This window comes from Armigeres subalbatus, chromosome 2 (genome assembly GCF_024139115.2).
Source record: "Armigeres subalbatus isolate Guangzhou_Male chromosome 2, GZ_Asu_2, whole genome shotgun sequence".
Lineage (NCBI taxonomy): Eukaryota > Metazoa > Arthropoda > Insecta > Diptera > Culicidae > Armigeres > Armigeres subalbatus.
The window spans coordinates 374,559,402-374,577,252 of record NC_085140.1 but is presented as its reverse complement, the minus strand read 5'-3'; the positions used below and the strand labels follow the sequence as shown (position 1 = coordinate 374,577,252).

The 17,851-nt window shown below is 42.6% G+C and overlaps 1 protein-coding gene across 1 annotated transcript; it reads left to right on the top strand.

Moving 5' to 3' along the window:
* Positions 1-241: 241 nt before the first annotated feature.
* LOC134213103 (inhibitor of Bruton tyrosine kinase) lies at positions 242-5,039 on the top strand. The gene is made up of 8 exons (XM_062691708.1): positions 242-552; positions 614-864; positions 1,105-1,447; positions 1,500-1,600; positions 1,654-2,383; positions 2,523-2,956; positions 3,017-3,191; positions 3,404-5,039. The coding sequence occupies exons 1-8, from the start codon at positions 382-384 to the stop codon at positions 4,868-4,870; spliced, it is 3,672 nt and encodes a 1,223-aa protein (XP_062547692.1). The 5' UTR covers positions 242-381; the 3' UTR covers positions 4,871-5,039.
* The last annotated feature ends 12,812 nt before the right edge of the window (positions 5,040-17,851 follow it).

Sequence of the window (17,851 nt, the reverse complement as noted above, 5' to 3'; positions counted from 1 at the left end):
ATTTTCATATTTCAATCGACACCAAGCGTTCTACTTTGCCAAAATATTTAATTATAAATATATAAATTATAGAAATATAAATATAAAATTAATAAATTAATCGATGATTTTGATGCTGGCATCAGAAACATGGCCGCTTCGCAGACCCCTGGTGCTCCGCCTTCTCCCCCTGATTTATCACAGTATATTGTCTATCAGTCAACGCTGGCGTTTTTTTTAATCCGAAAACAAAGCAGAAACGTCACCTGAGTGTTTTGTTGAGTGTTTGTGCGTCAGGATCCGCGAAGTTTTATTTTGGATCGCCTTATCGGCTGATTGCGAAATCCGTACTATATACGGGTAAATTCCGGACCAACTGTAGCCAAAACGTCTTTCAGCAGGATGGCTTTCTCAATTAGCAACTACGATTACGAGTGTACGCGCAAGTGCCACCTGTCGCTCCACGGCAACGCAATCACAGCGGCCCTGACGAAGAAATCCGTCTCCGACGAGCTGCTGGCGGCTTACGTGGCCAAGGTTTGCCGGAACTTTGCGGATATACTGGACGATCAGGTTGGTTTGCTTGAAACTATAAGCTAGCTGGAGAAATTCGTCTAACGGCTTTGAATTACAGGGGAGAAGTGGCCTTCATTTGGCCGCTTCGGTGGGTCGATATGCAATCGCCGAATGGTTGCTCAACAACAAGGCCAGTATGGTGCTGAAGGATTGTGAATCCGGTCACACAGCTCTGCACCGGGCAATGTACTACGGCTGTGTTGGCGTGGCCGTTCTATTACTGAAACAGGGCGCCGTTATTGATGTGCCGGACGAGGACTTTGTCAATCCATTGCAGTTGTGCAGCAACATCCCGAAGCACAAGGATAGGTGAGTTTAATTTGGTTTTCAAGAAGATATTTTTTTATTTGGTTGTTCGGTAGTCGAATTGGGAGTGCAATTATCTATCCTTCAAAAACAATTTTTATATGAAAATCCCTTCTATCCAATTTGTTGTAATGTTCATTACAATCTTTTTAAATGTTTTACTTTTTTTTTTATTTACCTACTTTATATATTTTAGTTTTGCCTTTTCTTTATTTCTACATATATCATGTTCAATTATTGCAGTGGCATCGGCGATGAAATAGTGGTATGGGGAAAAAACAGAAACTACAACCTCGGAATCGGAAATGTCGAAGGCAGGGACATACCGGATTGCATCGATTACTTTCGAAAGCATCGAATTACGATTGCGAAGATGTCAATTAACTGCTACCACAGCGTATTTCTGGCCAAAAATGGAGATGTGTACGCCACGGGGCATGGCCGAGGTGGACGGTTGGGAAATGGAACAGAAAACACAGTTGTGTTCCCAATTAAAGTAACCGTTAGCATGCGAAGCATTGATGAGCGAATAATAGACGTCAGCACTGGTAGACATCACACACTGCTGTTATCCGACCATAATTGTGTAAGATAAATATCGTCTGTTGTAGGCACAGGTATTGATGGTTTGATTGTAGATTTACTCCAGTGGGGAGAACACTCACTGCCAATTAGGAATTAAACCACCCCCGGAAAAGCAGTTAACCTTCAAGGAAATTGGAGGATTGCACAACTTTGCGTAAGTTTATTTTTTTTAGCATTGTGAATTTTTATTATTTTTATTTTTTGCAGAGATAAGCGGATTAAGCGAATAATAGCCAAAGACTTTCATTCCATTGCGGTTTGCGAAGCAACCGTGTTTGTGTGGGGTCTCAACGGAGGCCAATTCGGTATGAAGAAAGAGGTGAACCCAGTGCTGCTTCCTAAAGCGCTTCCTTTGGATATCGAACAAGGCAAAGACAAACTAACAAATGTAGACACCACGATAAAGCTAGTCGAATCGAGTAATGCAGCAATAGTAGTTTACACCAAGTCCAACTATTTGTACATATTTAATACTTTTAAACGAAGGACTTACAAGAATCCTCTGATGGAGAAATTTGAATGCATCTCCGTTTCTGGTGGGGAGCTCGCCACCAAGAAGGAAGACCTCTCGAAGCAGACGAAGCAGCTCAGGATATTGGCCTTCACGATTTCCAGAAATATCTACATTTGGTACGAAGACTGTCAGCAGTTTGTGAGATGTGTTTTTGCCCAGTCGAGAAATCTGGAGATCGAGAAGATCGTTTGGTGCAATAATAATGCCCTGGTTCTTCTGTTGGGCAACTTGTACTATGGAACCATAACTCACAAACTGAACGCCCAGGCTGTTACTCAAATGAGCGAGTACACCGAGACGTATGCTAAGAAGGAGATGAGCACCACCAGCAAGACGAGGATAGAGCTAAAGCGGATAAAGAATTTGAACAACGTGACGGATTTTGTGTGCGACAATGATGGTGAGAATTTTGCCGCTCTGCTGGTAAGTTAGGTAGACATTCACTTTTTGAAAGATTCAATTGAACGTATTTAAAAAGTGGTGGAACTAAATGGATTAGACCTAATTAGTCTTATGACAGAAAAAGATACGATTATTCAAATACATTTTTTCTCTATCGCAGGAAAACTCTCGTCGTTGCTTCCAAGTGCCGAAACAGTATGAGTCAAATTACGACTTTGGTAATCTTCTAGCCGAGGCACATGAAATGGACGGAGTTCACGACTTGGTATTCGTGGTAGACTACCAATCCTTCCCGGTTCACAAGTTTATTATTTACCACCGTTGTCGGCATTTACGTAGACTAGCCGAAAAACAACCCACCGAGCAGCAGATCCATCTCAAAGGGTACGAAGGGCTTACGGTATCCATCTTTGAGTTGATTCTCCGTTATATCTACACGAATGAAGTTGTGTCAAGGGCTGATGTCGAAAAGCTTATCAAACAATTGCACCCAGGATGTGCAATCGATGAGCAGAGCACGAGTGAAATGGTTACACGTTTGCGAAAAGTGTTCAAACAACTAGAGATAGGGACGCTAAATGAATCGTTGAAAAGGTACGTTTGATTCAGTTCGTATGCGAGGTAAATGTCTCAAAGTTTGATTATTTTTTGTAGCTTATCCGAGGAACCAGTGCTAGAGGATTTTCCGAAACTGTTGCGTGATTCTTATCCAGAGCTTCGAGACGTAACCATTCGACTGCAAGACAATCAGGAGATTAAAGCCCACAAGTGCGTTCTGATGGCCCGGCTCGAGTATTTCAATATGATGTTCAGTCATACCTGGACGGAGGTGAGAAAGTATTTATTTTATTTGTTTTTAAAATCAATTAAAACAATTCGTCATCTTGATAAATCTAAATGCTAATGAGCCTGATCCTTGTGAAAAGAAGTGTTGACTAATTACATGTTTGAGCGTTTTTCGTTTCATTTTATGTTTTTAATTTTTCAAGTTCTTTCTAAAAGTTGCACAATAATTGAAAATTGTTCTCCATAACCTTCCAGAGCAAAACCGTTAATCTGAACACTATCCCGATGGAGTACATGGAACCGATTGTGGATTTTCTATACAATAATGACTACCAAAAAATTCGCGATCAGAAATATTCTGAATCCTTCCTTTTCAACATGGTCGTTATTTGCGATCAGTTTTTCATCGAAGAACTGAAATGCCTATTCGAAGCTATAATCGCTGATCGAATCAATCTGAAAAATGTTGGTGAACTCCTCGACTACGCCTTCCAATACAATTGTGAAGTGCTGAAAAACATCTGCATGCAATACATCAGTGTGAACCTCGCCAAACTATTGGAGCAGCGTTCGCTGGACTGCCTTGAACCTGCAATCCTTACACAAATCGACAAATTCTACAAAGAATTTTACAATCTTGCTGCGTACCGGACAATAACTCCATCAGCTGAAGCAATTTCGGATGAAGAGATGGCACTATTCGTTGGAGATTTCCACGTCGATCTGACTGCCAAGATGAACGAAACTAGCTTGAAAAGCAAAACCCCCAAAGGCAAAATTACCCCGAAAAGTACAAAGCTCCAACAAGAAAAACGAAATTATGAGAAAGAGGCCATGAGTTACATCAGGGATCTAACTTTTCAGGAATCTCCCGTACCAAAAATGGAGGAAAAAGAAAATTGCAATGGAGTGAATAGCCACCAACCAATCCAAGAGAATGGAGTCAAAAGTTGGCACAAAGTCGTAGATCCCAAAAGGAAATCCATACCGGCCGCTTTAAAAGCCAACGAAATCGTTAAAAACGAAAGCAAGGTGACAGAAAATTTTTCCAATCTCAGATCTCTGTTGGATAAAGGTACATCCCCCGTGAAAGACTTACCATCTCCTGCCACTTCAGACAAGAAAGATGAAGGCTACGACTCCGGCTACAATAGCACCCGCATGACAACTTTCAACCTCAGCGATTTTGCCATCCAAAAACCTAAACTCTCCCAAAAGCAGCGCAAGCGTCTTTCCTCTACATCAGAAAAACCAAAAGAACTGATACCGGTTCCCTCGCCGGATACAACACCGACAAATCCATGGAAAAATGTAACAAATTCCGCCGCCGACATGTTCAAATCGGAACCAATCGCCATACCGTCGACGCGCGGCAATCGAAAGATTAGTAACGGGAGCTACGAGCTCGTATCGCCTCTTACCGGATCCTACGTGCCAGCAAACAACCATCTATCATCCTCCCCGAAGGTTACCACCGAAAACAAACCGGACAAGGCTCAGAAGGAGTTTAGTAAAATCCTTGAAGACGAACGCAAACAGAAGCAGTACTATGAGAAAATCAAATGCAAATCGTTGGTGCACACACAGATCGAGGAGCGAGCCATCGAGGAACTTCGACGGTTCTACAACGTAGAAAGCGTCTTCGATGAGCACATTGTCGTGGAAAGGTACCGGCCCAAGTCGGACACGGCTGTAAATTTTGCCGTTTGGCAGTACCAATGAGTGGAATGACCGACTGAGTAATGCGCTATTGAGGGGCAAAACAAAGTTTTGAATTGGTGTTGTGTGTTTTAGGCTAGAATGCATGTCTTATTAGGAATAAGACAGAATATGACTATTACGCTGAATAAAGTTGAACTTTTTATTAAGTAGGAACCTAATTGATGCCTAATTACTTTTTTTGCCTTTCTCATACAACAAAGTTGTACCGAAAGGCTATCATCATCTACTCCAAAATCGATTTTTTCTCGGAGACCCATGATGTTATATACCAATCGACTCAGTCGAGCTGAACAAATGTCTGTGTGTCCGTGTGTATGTGTGTGTGTGCACTCGAAAACCGAAAAACATTAGCCACTTTTCCATATAGTAATTCTTAACCGATTTGCATTCGACGGGGGACAAACCCTAGTTGATCACTATTGAATTTGATAACGATCGATCATTGAAAAGTTATTAAGAAAATGGAATCGAACTATGTAAGCGTCATATAAGGTTGGTGTCTTGACTAAATGCGAGAAAGGCAGTGTCACCACTCGGTGAATTAAGTTGTTTTTTTTTTAATATTTCATTTGTTTAATAAAAAATTAGAGGAAAAATCTATTGAGCCTTGGGGACATTCCAACCAAAATTTACTCGTTATGGGGGGGTACCTACTTGGGTACATGCACATAGTACATGGCTGGCAACAGAGTCGATGTGCCTATGCTTTGCGCATTGTAGAGCTCTATAATCGTCGTTCATGGGGGATGGTCCTCCAGTTTCTCCGAACATTCAGGGTCCCCATGCGTGTTCGTGGCCTTCCTTCCGGTTCGCTTTTGAATATATTTTTCAATATTCTTTCTTCCGACATTCGCAATAAAGAATCAGTACACTGAAGTCTGCCGTATTTTTTACGATTCACAATATTTTCTTCATTGTACACTTGATACAGCTCGTGATTCATGCGTCTGCGCCACAAACCATTTTTTTAGTTTCCCTCCAAGTGAAATTCATGATTTAACGACATTTTTACCGCGTATCATACTTTTTCTGATAAATAATTTTATTTAATAATAATTTGGCCAAAAGTACTAATCGATTTAGTGGACATCCTAGATTTTTTATTTATTACCAGACTAAGGCCGGAGTGGCCTGTGCTGCACATAAAAGTCTTCTCCATTCAGCTCGGTCCATGGCTGCACTTCGCCAACCACGCAGTCTGCGGAGGGTCCGCAAATCGTCCTCCACCTTCTTGTTCCCGTCGGATCGTTGTCGAGAACCATTTTCACCGGAATACTGTCCGACATTCTGGCTACGTGCCCGGCCCACCACAGTCTTCCGATTTTCGCGGTGTGAACGATGGATGGTTCTCCCAACAGCTGATGCAACTCGTGGTTCATTCGCCTCCTCCACGTACCGTCCGCCATCTGCACCCCACCATAGATGGTACGCAACACTTTCCTTTCAAAAACTCCCAGTGCGCGTTGGTTCTCCACGAGCATCGTCCAGGTCCCGTGTCCGTAGAGGACTACCGGTTTAATGAGCGTTTTGTAGATTGTCAGTTTGGTACGGCGGCGAACTCTATTCGATCGGAGCGTCTTGCGGAGTCCAAAGTACGTACTCTGCTCATTTTCGGCAGTCACCAGTGAGCCCAAGTACACGAATCCTTCAACCACCTCGAATTCGTCACCACCGATAGAAACTCGTGGTGGGTGGCTTACATTGACCTCTCTTGTGCCTCTTCCTATCATGTACTTCGTCTTCGACGTGTTGATGACTAGTCCAACACGTTCAGCTTCGTTTGTAAATGAAGGCTTCCTCCATCCTCTCAAAGTTACGTGCCATGATATCAATGTCGTCGGCGAAACCAAATAACTGGACGGACTTCGTGAAAATCGTACCACTCGTGTCAATCCCTGCCCTTCGTATTATCCCTTCCAAAGTGATGTTGAATAGCAGACACGAAAGATCATCACCTTGCCGTAACCCTCTGCGCGTTTCGAAGGAACTCGAGAATGCCCCTGAAACTCGAACTACGCACATCACTTGATCAACCGGGTCATATCCGGAAATCCGTGTTCGTTCATTAGCTGCCATAGCTGGTCCCGATCGATTGTATCATATGCGGCTTTGAAGTCGATAAATAGATGATGTGTGGGCACGTTGTATTCGCGGCATTTCTGTAGTACCTGACGTATGGCGAACACCTGGTCTGTGGTCGAGCGTTCACCCATAAATCCCGCCTGGTACTGCCCAAGAAATCTTTTGCAATTGGTCGGCGGCATAAAATTTGGGAGAGTATCTTGTAGGCGGCGTTCAGCAATGTGATTGCGCGGTAGTTGCTACAATCCAGCTTATCGCCCTTTTTGCCTTTCTCGTACAACAAAGTTGTACCGAAAGGCTATCATTTCACTCTGAAAACGAACTTTTTACAGGAACATCTGATAGTAAAGTTTCTTATACCATTCGACTCAGTTTGATGAATCGAGATGATGTCTGTGTGTGTATGTATGTGTGTGTGTATGTTTGTGTGTCTGTATGGTCACTTTTCCAACCTCAAAAACTCACACGATTTTCATGTACTTAGACTTAACTGATTTTATCGCAACAAGTTGCATTCCGCAGAGCCACTCTTCCAATTACATGCTATTTAATTTCATCAAGATTGATCAATGCGTTCGCAGCTGACAATGAAAATGGTTTAGGCAGTTTTCCATTTTTTCCCATATAAACGGGACTACGAGCATTGAGCAGCTACCATGTTATAATATAAATTACGTTCGCTCGATGGGCCTCGCTACGGCAATATCGATAACGCTAACTCAACGAGCAAAGCTTTTCAAAGCTTGCAATGTGGAACGTGTTGAACACGAAAACTAATCGACGAACAACGCACGCGCTTTAAAGTTGAGAGCGGACTCGATGTTAATTATTGCCATTATACTTTATCGGAGCATTCGCACCACCACAGTTGTAAGTTTCATCGCTGGCAACAGAAATTGCACTCGATAACGACACGATTAACTGCTGGTTCGTACGCTCGTGGCCATGATGGTGTTTGCGTTTGTTTTGTGTCATACATTGGAAGGGGAAAAGAGGGGTTTCATTGATGCTTCAACATGCTGTTTGGTTTGGGTGAAGTTTGGGTGATTTCAAGGGCAAATTTGAATATAGTTTTCGTTTCATATATCTCCTTATTTCCATATTATATTATGTATGCGGTTTTGTTAGTCTTCTATTAATATTTAGGAATCGTTCAAAAATGGCATCGTTTCCTTGGCGAAAGGGAGTGGGGGTGTCGTTGGTTGAATAATCTTAAATGTATTTAACGTCATATTTAAATCGGCCTTGAGAATTATTGGCTTAATTTTCAAAATGTTCGTGTACATTTCACTCCGAAAACGAACCTTTTATAGAAGTCTTGCAAACTTAAATTTTTTACCGATCTCGGCTGTGCGATTCTCGGTTTAAGTTCGTTTGCTGAAATATCAGCTGAATGGACGTATGATTACGGCGGCTTCTTCGAGTGCCGCAGTAAACAAATTACTTTTTCAGCTGAGATATCAGCAAAAAGTTAGCAACCGAGCGGTCGGCTGTGCGGATCTCGGCAAAAGAATCAAAAAATGCCGAGCTGAACTGAGTGTGTGGAGACCCATGATGTTGTATACCAACCCGACCAGTTAGTCATAACAATTTTATCAATATGTGTTACAAATAACAATACTTGAAATCATTTTGTTATAAATTCTCTATAAAAAATGATTGAAAGAAAATTTCACGATTGTCATAACTTGATTATAACATAATGTATTATGCTTATTTTGCAGAAAAACAAAATTGCCAACATTTTTGGTAGAAGTTACCACCCTTAGTATATCTTGATTTAATCGAGAAAGGCATCGTCACCGCTAGGTGGATTAATTTGGTTTTTTAGATGGGACACACGACACCTTCCATCAACTCCTGCGGCAGAACCTCATTCTCTCAAACCTTGGTTATCACCCAGTGCAGCGCTCTAGCCAGTGCCTCATCACCGTGTTTAAACAGCTCTCCTGGTAGTTGATCAATTTCCTGAAGATTCGGAACCCTTAAGTCGCATGTCCTGCGCGCGTGCTCCTAGGTTCATTACCATACCGCTACCGTTGTCTGCCATATCGCCATTCAGGTGCTCTTCGTAGTGCTTTGGATCACCTCACGCTCGTTCGTAAGAAGGTTCTCGTTTATGTCCAAACACATATCGGGCTGTGGCACGTGGTCCTTTCGTGAACGGCTTAACTTCTCATAGAACTTTCGTGCGTTATTAACGCTGTACAGTTGCCCCGTCTCTTCACGGTCTTGATCTTCCTGCTGGCGCTTTTCCTCAGAAAATTCGAGTTTTGCCTGTTCTGCGTCCGTTTATATCGTATCTTGTTCGCTCTCGTGCGGTGTTGCAGCAATCTCTCCCATATTACTGCATTCTTCTCTTCCACACTGCTCACATTCGCCGTCATTTCGTTTCTCTGATCCGGGGCACCGTGCCAACTTAAGTGCAGCGGTTGCGGTGCTACCAATGGCGGATCGAATATTTCTCCAGCCATTTTCAAGGGACGCTGCGCCCAGCTGCTCTTCCGTTGGGAGTGCCACTTCCAGCTGCTGCGCGTAGTCTTGGGCTAGTCTACCGTCTTGCAGCCGCCCAATGTTTAGCCGCGGCGGACGACTCCGACGGTTGTCCGACATTCCGCGGTAAAACATTCCGCGGTAAACCGTTTCGCGGTGTACCATTTCGCGGTCTGTATCATTTGGCGCTAATCTGTTTCGCGGTTCATACAATTGGGTCCTAAAATGAAGAATCGATATTCGATTTTCTTTCAGGGAACGATGAAGGTAATCATTCTAAACGTGTCAGTTTTTCTTTAAACTCAAAAATCGAAAAGAACATTGTTTAATTTGAAATTGAAAAATTGATGAAAAATGCTTCCTCGACATTTTCGGTCTTGTTTGACGTACGGATTCAAACGCACTAGCAAAACACCGCAGGGCACTTGACTCAACCTTTGACAGTTAATATATGGAGCTGACGTTTTGGGCTGATGGTTCATTCGTTCTGAAATGTTGCACAGCCCAAAATTTGCCTTAAAATGTCTTAAACACAAAAATATTATTTTTACTGATTTAGAATTTTACTAGAATTTTTATAGCAACGTTACAAGTATTTTTGACCGATGCACTATCGTTTGCAACCATAAACGAGGTAGGGCTTTAGAACCCAATTTGGCGGTATTCCGTTTCGCGGTATATATAATTTCGCGGTTTACAATTTTGAGGTGCTCCGTTATGCGGTATTCAAGCTTAGCTTATCTTTTGAATTTTTTTTTGTATTTTTAAGAGTTTGCCATTCTCTTCCACCAACTATTAATTTTCTCTTCTTCATATGGTATTTTTTCATTACGTTTCCCTTTTAAGTATTTTCCTCTTGTCTTTTACGCATTATTTTATGTTATTTCCAGAAGACATATACATTATTGTCAATATTAGATGTGTGAACTTTGTCATCAAGATATTATGCTTCTCGAGATTTTATAGCATTTTGCTATTTCATCTCTTTTTCTCTCGATTGTGCGCCGCTAAGGTATTTGCCATATTGTGGTACCTTGATTACGGAAATGCAAAATATTTCATCACATATTAAGGCTCCCCCAGACCTAAGCGATTTCACCGTCGCGACGGCGACAACTAGTCGCCGCGATTCTGTCGTTGGGTCGCTGCAGGCAATGTTCTATTTACCCTTCCATATCAACGGCGACAGAATCGCTGTCGCCAAGCGATAGAATCGCGTCGCAACTGTCGCGTCGCGTGTGTTTGGGGGAACCTTTACACACGATTACCTAATGGGAATTATTACTACAGTACTGTATACTGTATACTGATCCAAATGCAGTAGCAACAAATGTAAAAAAATAAAAAGATCCCGTTTATTCCACCAAAGACTAACTATCCATCGAGGGACAATAATATGTTGCATACCTTAAAAGCGAATGTGAAAAACCGCGCCAAAAGATCACATCTGTTTGACATTGCTTTATTTACTTTTTGCATGGCGCACAACTCGGCGCACGGGAGCCGGCGCGTAACTGGCGCGCCAGGTTGCGGATTTAAGAAAAGAATCGCAATACACTATATCATATGATAAAGGTCGCTGTCTTAATACCTTAAAAGGTTATGGTATTCTGGTAGAACTCAGAAGATGGAATGACTGAAAATTATTCATAAGGCAAAAACGTTAGCCGGTATTAGGCTAAATATCATGTGCTGTCTTCTTCAAATGTTCGCATTTGCCCGGTATAAGACAAATTGTGATGTTTTGCCTTCTTTAAATATTTGCATTTGCCCGGTATAAGGGGCAAGCCAGAGTAAACGCGACGTGCGATGCGACGCGACGCGACAGTGCAATTTGACAGCCTGTTGATAATGATTGTTATTGTTATTATTATACTGAACGCGAAGTGGTACACCGCGAAATGGTTAACCGCGGAATGTTTTACCGCGAAATGTCGTACAATCTTCGCACTGCGTGCGTGCGTACGTACGTTCGTGATGTAGGAGAAGAATTTACCGTCGATTAGAACGTGGTCGATTTGGTTTTCCGTTACTTGATTAGGTGATTTCCATGTGGCCTTGTGGATATTCTTGCGGGGAAAGAAAGTGCTTCGGACTACCATTCCGTGGGAGGCTGCGAAGTTTATGCATCGTTGGCCGTTGTGGTTCGATACGGTATGCAGACTATTCGGTCCGATGACCGGTCTATACATTTCCTCCCTTCCTACCTGAGCGTTCATGTCACCGATGACGATTTTGACGTCCCGCAGTGGGCATCCATCGTATGTCTGCTCCAGCTGTGCGTAGAACGCTTCTTTCTCGTCGTCGGATGGTCGGGTCTCCCTTCGTGTGGGCAGTGCACGTTGATGATGCTATAGTTGAAGAAACAGCCTTTTATCCTCAGCTTGCACAGCCTTGCGTTGATTGGCTGCCACCCAATCACGCGTTGGCGCATCTTTCCCAGCACTATGAAGCCGGTTCCCAGCTCGTTGGTGGTGCCACAGCTTTGGTAGAAGGTAGCCGCTCGATGCCCGCTTTTCCACACTTTCTGTCCTGTTCAGCAGATTTCCTGCAGCGCTACGACGTCGAAGTTGCGGGGATGTAATTCATCGTAGATTATCCTGTCGCAACCTGCGAAGCCTAGCGACTTGCAGTTCCATGTTCCAAGCTTCCAATCGCTATCCTTTATTTGTCGCCTAGGTCGTTTCCGATTGTATCGAGTCGTATTATCTTCTATGCTATGTCGTTCGTAATGGTCGTCTTACGACAAGTGAACATTTTATTACGAAACGGGAATTTTCAGAACCTTATGTAAGATCTCGGTCCGTCTGCAACTAAGGAGATCTTAACGTAGGGCCTAAGTACGATCGTGATACCATGTAGACCAGGGCTGCCCAACGTACGGCCCGCGGTGTTTAAGAAAAATTACCTCATAATCGGCCGCCAGCTCGAGAAGCTCTTTTTATATTATTAATTATTGAATACGTAAGTTTTAAATCAAAGCTCGCGCTGCAAAACCATCTATTTGAATTTGAAACGAAAAATAATATTTTACATAACTTGAAATGATTGCGTAAAGCAGGCCTGCCCAACCTTTTCAAGCCACGGGCCAATTTTCAGATTGACCACTTGCTGGCGGGCCAAGAAATATTCGCTACATATTTTTTATATATTTTCAAAATACCAAAGTAAAATACTTTTTTTCAGAATGGCACTTAGCTTTACAGAACGACTAATTTTTTAAATGAAGAACTAAACACGATATTATTGCGTTTGAACAATCTTTTTTGTGCTTATTTTCTTTTTATTTTTACATAACAGGACATGGAATTGTTAACTTCTTTACAATACTCGACGCATCTTGATTCCACAATCGGTGATCGAATTTCGCAAGGAGATATTAAAGATCATCTACCTTCTACTGCTTTCATTCTTAATAAGAGTTGTTCACACAGATATATGATATATCCATATGAAACATTCGAGGTGCATAATTTACATCAGTTAACGGTGTTGGGGAACTGTTTCTTCGAACTTTGCGAAAAGGTTTGAAAACTTGTCGAAAGGTTTTAAGTTTACCAGCATGTTTAACAGATTTGTAGGAACTGTTTTCTACCGGATTAGAGAAAAGTAGCATTTTTTGACAATCAATTGTGCCAAATTGTTTCAATTTTGTTTCAATAGTTTGCATGTTGAAAGTTCGACATGTCAATGCAGCTTAATGTTCAAGTCATTGAGATGTTTGGTGCCATGTAATATAAAGGCCAAGCTACTCGCTCATTCATGATCATGCAGCTTGTGCATTGATATTGTTTTATCTTATAAAAATAGTGTATTTTCCTTTTGCTCTTCTTCTTTTTCTTTCTGGTGATCACTTCTGTGCAGTGAGCTGCTGGATGGCACAGCTTGAGCGCTATATTGCCATCTTTCGCTCTTAAGCACAGTACCATGGGTTAGCCACCGAACTTACACAACAAACCTTTGTACTCTGCTTCCATTTCCGTCAATATTTGGAATTAGTGGTGGTTGAGTTTCCTCGCGTAGGTGTCACAACGCCAGTGTTCTTTCCCCTCATTGCCATAGCTCCTTCAGTTGTTAGGCCTTAAGTTTTCAAAGAAGAGTTCAAGCTTCTTCATACAGTCTTAGAAGCTTTCCCCAGGTTGATACCGGTAATCGTTTTCTTAATTGGGATCAAAGCTGTCAATCCCCCTGCGATTTGCCAAAATCTCAAAATCTCCGTATTGCAAAAATCTCATTAACAGTGAAACTGGTCCGTGCTGCATTATTCGACTCCATGCTTGCCCAGATTTTATTTTTTAATCAGTAATAACCGACAGTATTAACAAATGATAAAAAGGAGCTTTTTGTGCCAGATAGAAAAGCTTTCGGGCCGATTATAAAGTAGTTTTTCTTACACGCCGCGGGCCACAAAAAAAGGAGCCAAGGGCCGCATCCGGCCCGCGGGCCGTACGTTGGGCAGCCCTGGCGTAAAGCAACCCTAAGACACAAAAGAATGATGTGGAACATCGTGTTTTCAATAAAGATGGATCAGAGTAGCTGTGTTCACGTTGAAAAAAAGAATGCCGATTTGTTTAATTTGTTCGAAAAGATTTGTTATATAGACGATGCAATGGTTCATTGAAAAAGCGATACGGGTCAGTTTTGCTGTTAATAAAATTTTGGCAAAACGGATAAAACCTTTCCAGGACGGAGAAATTGGTTGAGAATGCATTTCGGTTGTTGTTGACATCGTATGTCTTAAGGAAATATCCTCCTTCACTAAAATTAGTCTGTGCGGAACACGGTGAAGAGTAAAACTCTTCGCAGAAGATTTGAAAGCTACGTTACGTGAAAAAGCCGCCAACTTCATATTCTGCTCTCTCGAAAACGATGAAAATACTGACGTGGAAAACGTGGCAAAGGTGGCTGTCTTTATAAGAGGAATTGATCTTTATTTTCGAATGACAGAGAAAGCTCAACGACCTTGCCGAGCGCTCCTCCTCAGCAGGTTTAGTCATCAACGTCAACAAAACCAAATCGTTGGATGTAAACACGGTGACTCCTTCCAGTTTCACAGTAGCCGGGCAACCAGTGGAGAACGTTGAAAGCTTCCAATATCTTGGTAGCCAAATGGCGTCAGACGGCGGTACCAAGATCGACATAGGCGCACGGATCAAGAAAGCAAGGGCTGCCCTTTGCGAGTTTAAGCAATATATGGAAAAACAGGCAGATAAGTGAACGCACCAAAATACGAATTTTCAACTCTAACTTGAAATCTGTTGCGTTATACGCTAGCGAAACATGGTGTGTATCAGTGGAGAACACTCAACGGCAGTGCAGGTGTTCATTAACAGATGCCTGCGGTATATAATTCGGGCCTGGTGGCCTCACAACTGGATCTCAAACAACGAGCACCATCGTTGTTGTCACCAGAGGCCGATAGCAACAGAAATTCGGGATCGGAAGTGGGCTGGGTCGGCCACACTCTACGTAAGGGCGGAAACGAAATCGGTTAACAAGCATTAGACTGGAACCCAGCAGAACATCGCAGCCGAGGCATACCCAGAGGCTCATGGCGGCGAAGCCTCATTAAAGAAATAAAAGAAATCTACCGAAATCTTACTTGGAAACAGGTTAAAGCGATAGCCGGGCAACGCTCAGGATGGAGATCTTTCAAGTCGGCCCTTTGCAGGAGGAGGTGTACAGGATCCATAAGTAAAAAGTAAGTAAGAGAAATTGGCAGCTTTGACCTCAATGCAGGGAACAACTAACGGGAAAATCCTGAGGGCTGTTAAAATCTGTGTGAAGGGACTTTTTTCTCTTTGGAAACCCTAAGTGCCGTTACGATTGACCAGCAACAGGAAAGAATAAAGGCGTTGTGACTATTCTAAGCATGGAACAGTAATCACATAGGTTTGGCGATATTTCCCTGCCGTTGTATGTTCACCAAAAGAATCGATATGCGAAAACGATCAATATTCCTCAAGTATTGACGCTCGTTATTAAAGGTTATTAATAAAATCAACTTTATCAGCGTTAGGGAACTCAACTCTCACCATAGTGCGTGTGTTATTCGTCGCGGGCGGAAGAAAAACATTTTTTTTATATTCGGCGGATAATGCGGTTGTATTGCGCTTCGATCCGGTCGAGACAAGTTCGATCTTCTATAGCTTGCAGTAGCCATCGGGAAAGTAAGTACAGTAAGTGTGTTATTCGTCGCGCGCGGAAAAAAAAATATCCATTTGATATTCGGTGGATTATCATCGTTCGTATTGCGCTTTGCTCCGGTCAAGTAAGTACAGAATGCTGCACGTCGGTTCGGTCGTTCTCCAGATCCAACGATGCCTACCAACTAACTGATAATCCTTCCTGTGGTTTTTGTGGAGACGCAGAGTTAAACACGGTCTTCAAATAGCAAAAACCACCTACTAATATTCCTTCCCTCTTCCTAACTGACTACAAGGACGTGGCCGGCGCCGTTATTGATCATTTGAACATTAGTGTCACTGAAACTTGCACACTGAGAATGCTTGAACAATCCCAGTCAATCATTCAGTTGATTCTTTGTGCAATTTCACTGATTCTGGTCCATCACGGAGTAGCAACCATAGATATGTGTAGTCAGTCAAAGCTAAGCTAAGTTAGGGAACTCAACCCTCACCAATTATGAATGATGTTGACGGAAATGAAAACCGAATACGGAGACTTGCTGTAGTATTGCGAATTCCATTGACTAAGCAGTGGTACCATGCTTGAGAGATTTTATCTTTTCGAAAAGAAAACTGAATGATCCTGAATAGATGAGTTACTTGGCTTTTCTAGCAAATATCTCCAAACATTTCAATGGCTTGAACATAAAGCACTTTGACACAGATGGTTGCTGAAATCTGGTACATTTCTCTCACCCTGTTAAAAACAGTTCATGCAAATCGGTTCAATATGCTAGTAAAGTAACGAAATTTCCATTATTTAACACCCGGTAAACGGTGTGAATAATTTAAAATAATTAATGCAACGACGAAAAAAAATTGTTTGAACGCAATAAAATCGTGTTTGGTTTCTCTAAAAAATGAAAAAAACAAGGATTATTTTGAAAATATTTGAAAAGTTATGTACCGAATATTTTTTGGCCCGCCGCACAGTGGGACCAATCCCAAAAAAGACGGTCATAAATGTTAGAAGTGAATAAAATGGTCTAGCAGGCCACATATTGTGATTTTTCATTGAATAGATGGTTCCTCTTCTCGGCATCAACGATCCGTAAGCTAAAGTACAACTATCGCAGCGAGAAGTGGGGCACCAGTCGTCGCAAGCACGCTATAGTTCTCTAAGACAGCGGTTCTCAACCTTTTTCTTGAGAGGTACCCCTTCGAACTTTTGCATGATTTGAGGTACCCCCTCTCGAAAGTAGGCTTCCAATCCTCTTGAAAACATAATTCCGAGCCCTTTAAAGGGAAGCTCCTTTAAGCTTTTGAGTCCCTTTAGAGTTGGCTTTCGCGCCTTTTTTTTAGAGGCTTCTGAGTCTCTTGAAGGCGGTTTTCGAGCCACTTAAAAGGAAGCTTCCGTTGCATCCTGAAATAACGCTTCTGAGTCTCTTGAAAGTATGCTTCCAAGCCTATTGAAAGAAGAATTCTGAGCTTCTTGAATCGAGGCTTCCGAGCCTCTTGAAAGGAGGCTGCCGAGCCTCTTGATAGAAGGCTTCCGAACCACTTGAAAGTAGACTTCCGAGCCTCTTGAAAGCAGGCTTACGAGGCTCTTGAAAGAAGGCAACCTAACCACTTGAAAGGAGGCTTCCGAACCTCTTCAAAAGAGGCTTCCGAGCCTCTCGAAAGAAGCCTTCCGATCCTCTTGGAAAAAGGCTTCAGAGCCTCTTGAAAGGAGGCTTTTGAGCCTCTTGAAAGGAGGCTTTTGAGCCTCTTGAAAGAAGGCTTCCAAGCCTCTTGAAAGAAGGCTTCCGAGCATCTTGAAAGGAGGTTTTTGAGTCTCTAGAAAAGGAAGCTTTTGAGCCTCTAGAAAAGAAGGCTTTTGAGCTTCTTGAAAGGAGGCTTCCGAGCCTCTTCAAAGAAGGCGGCAGAGTCTGTTGGGAGGAGGCTTCCTAGCCTCTTGAAAGGATCCTTCCAAGCCTTTTGGAAAGAGGCTTCGGGGCCTCTTGAAAGGAGGCTTTTGAGCCTCTTGAAAAGAGGCTTTCGAGAATCTAGAAAGGCTCTTGAAAGGAGCCTTCCGACCTTCTTGAGAGGAGGCTTCCGAGCCTCTTGAGAGGAAGCTTCCGAGCCTCTTGAGAGGAGGCTTCTTGAAAGGAGGATTTTGAACCTCTTGAAAGGAGGCTTCCGAACTTCTTGAGAGGAGGCTTCCGACCCTCTTGAAAGGAGGCTTCCGAACCTCTTGAAAGGAGGCTTCCGAACCTCTTGAAAGAAGGCTTCCGAACCT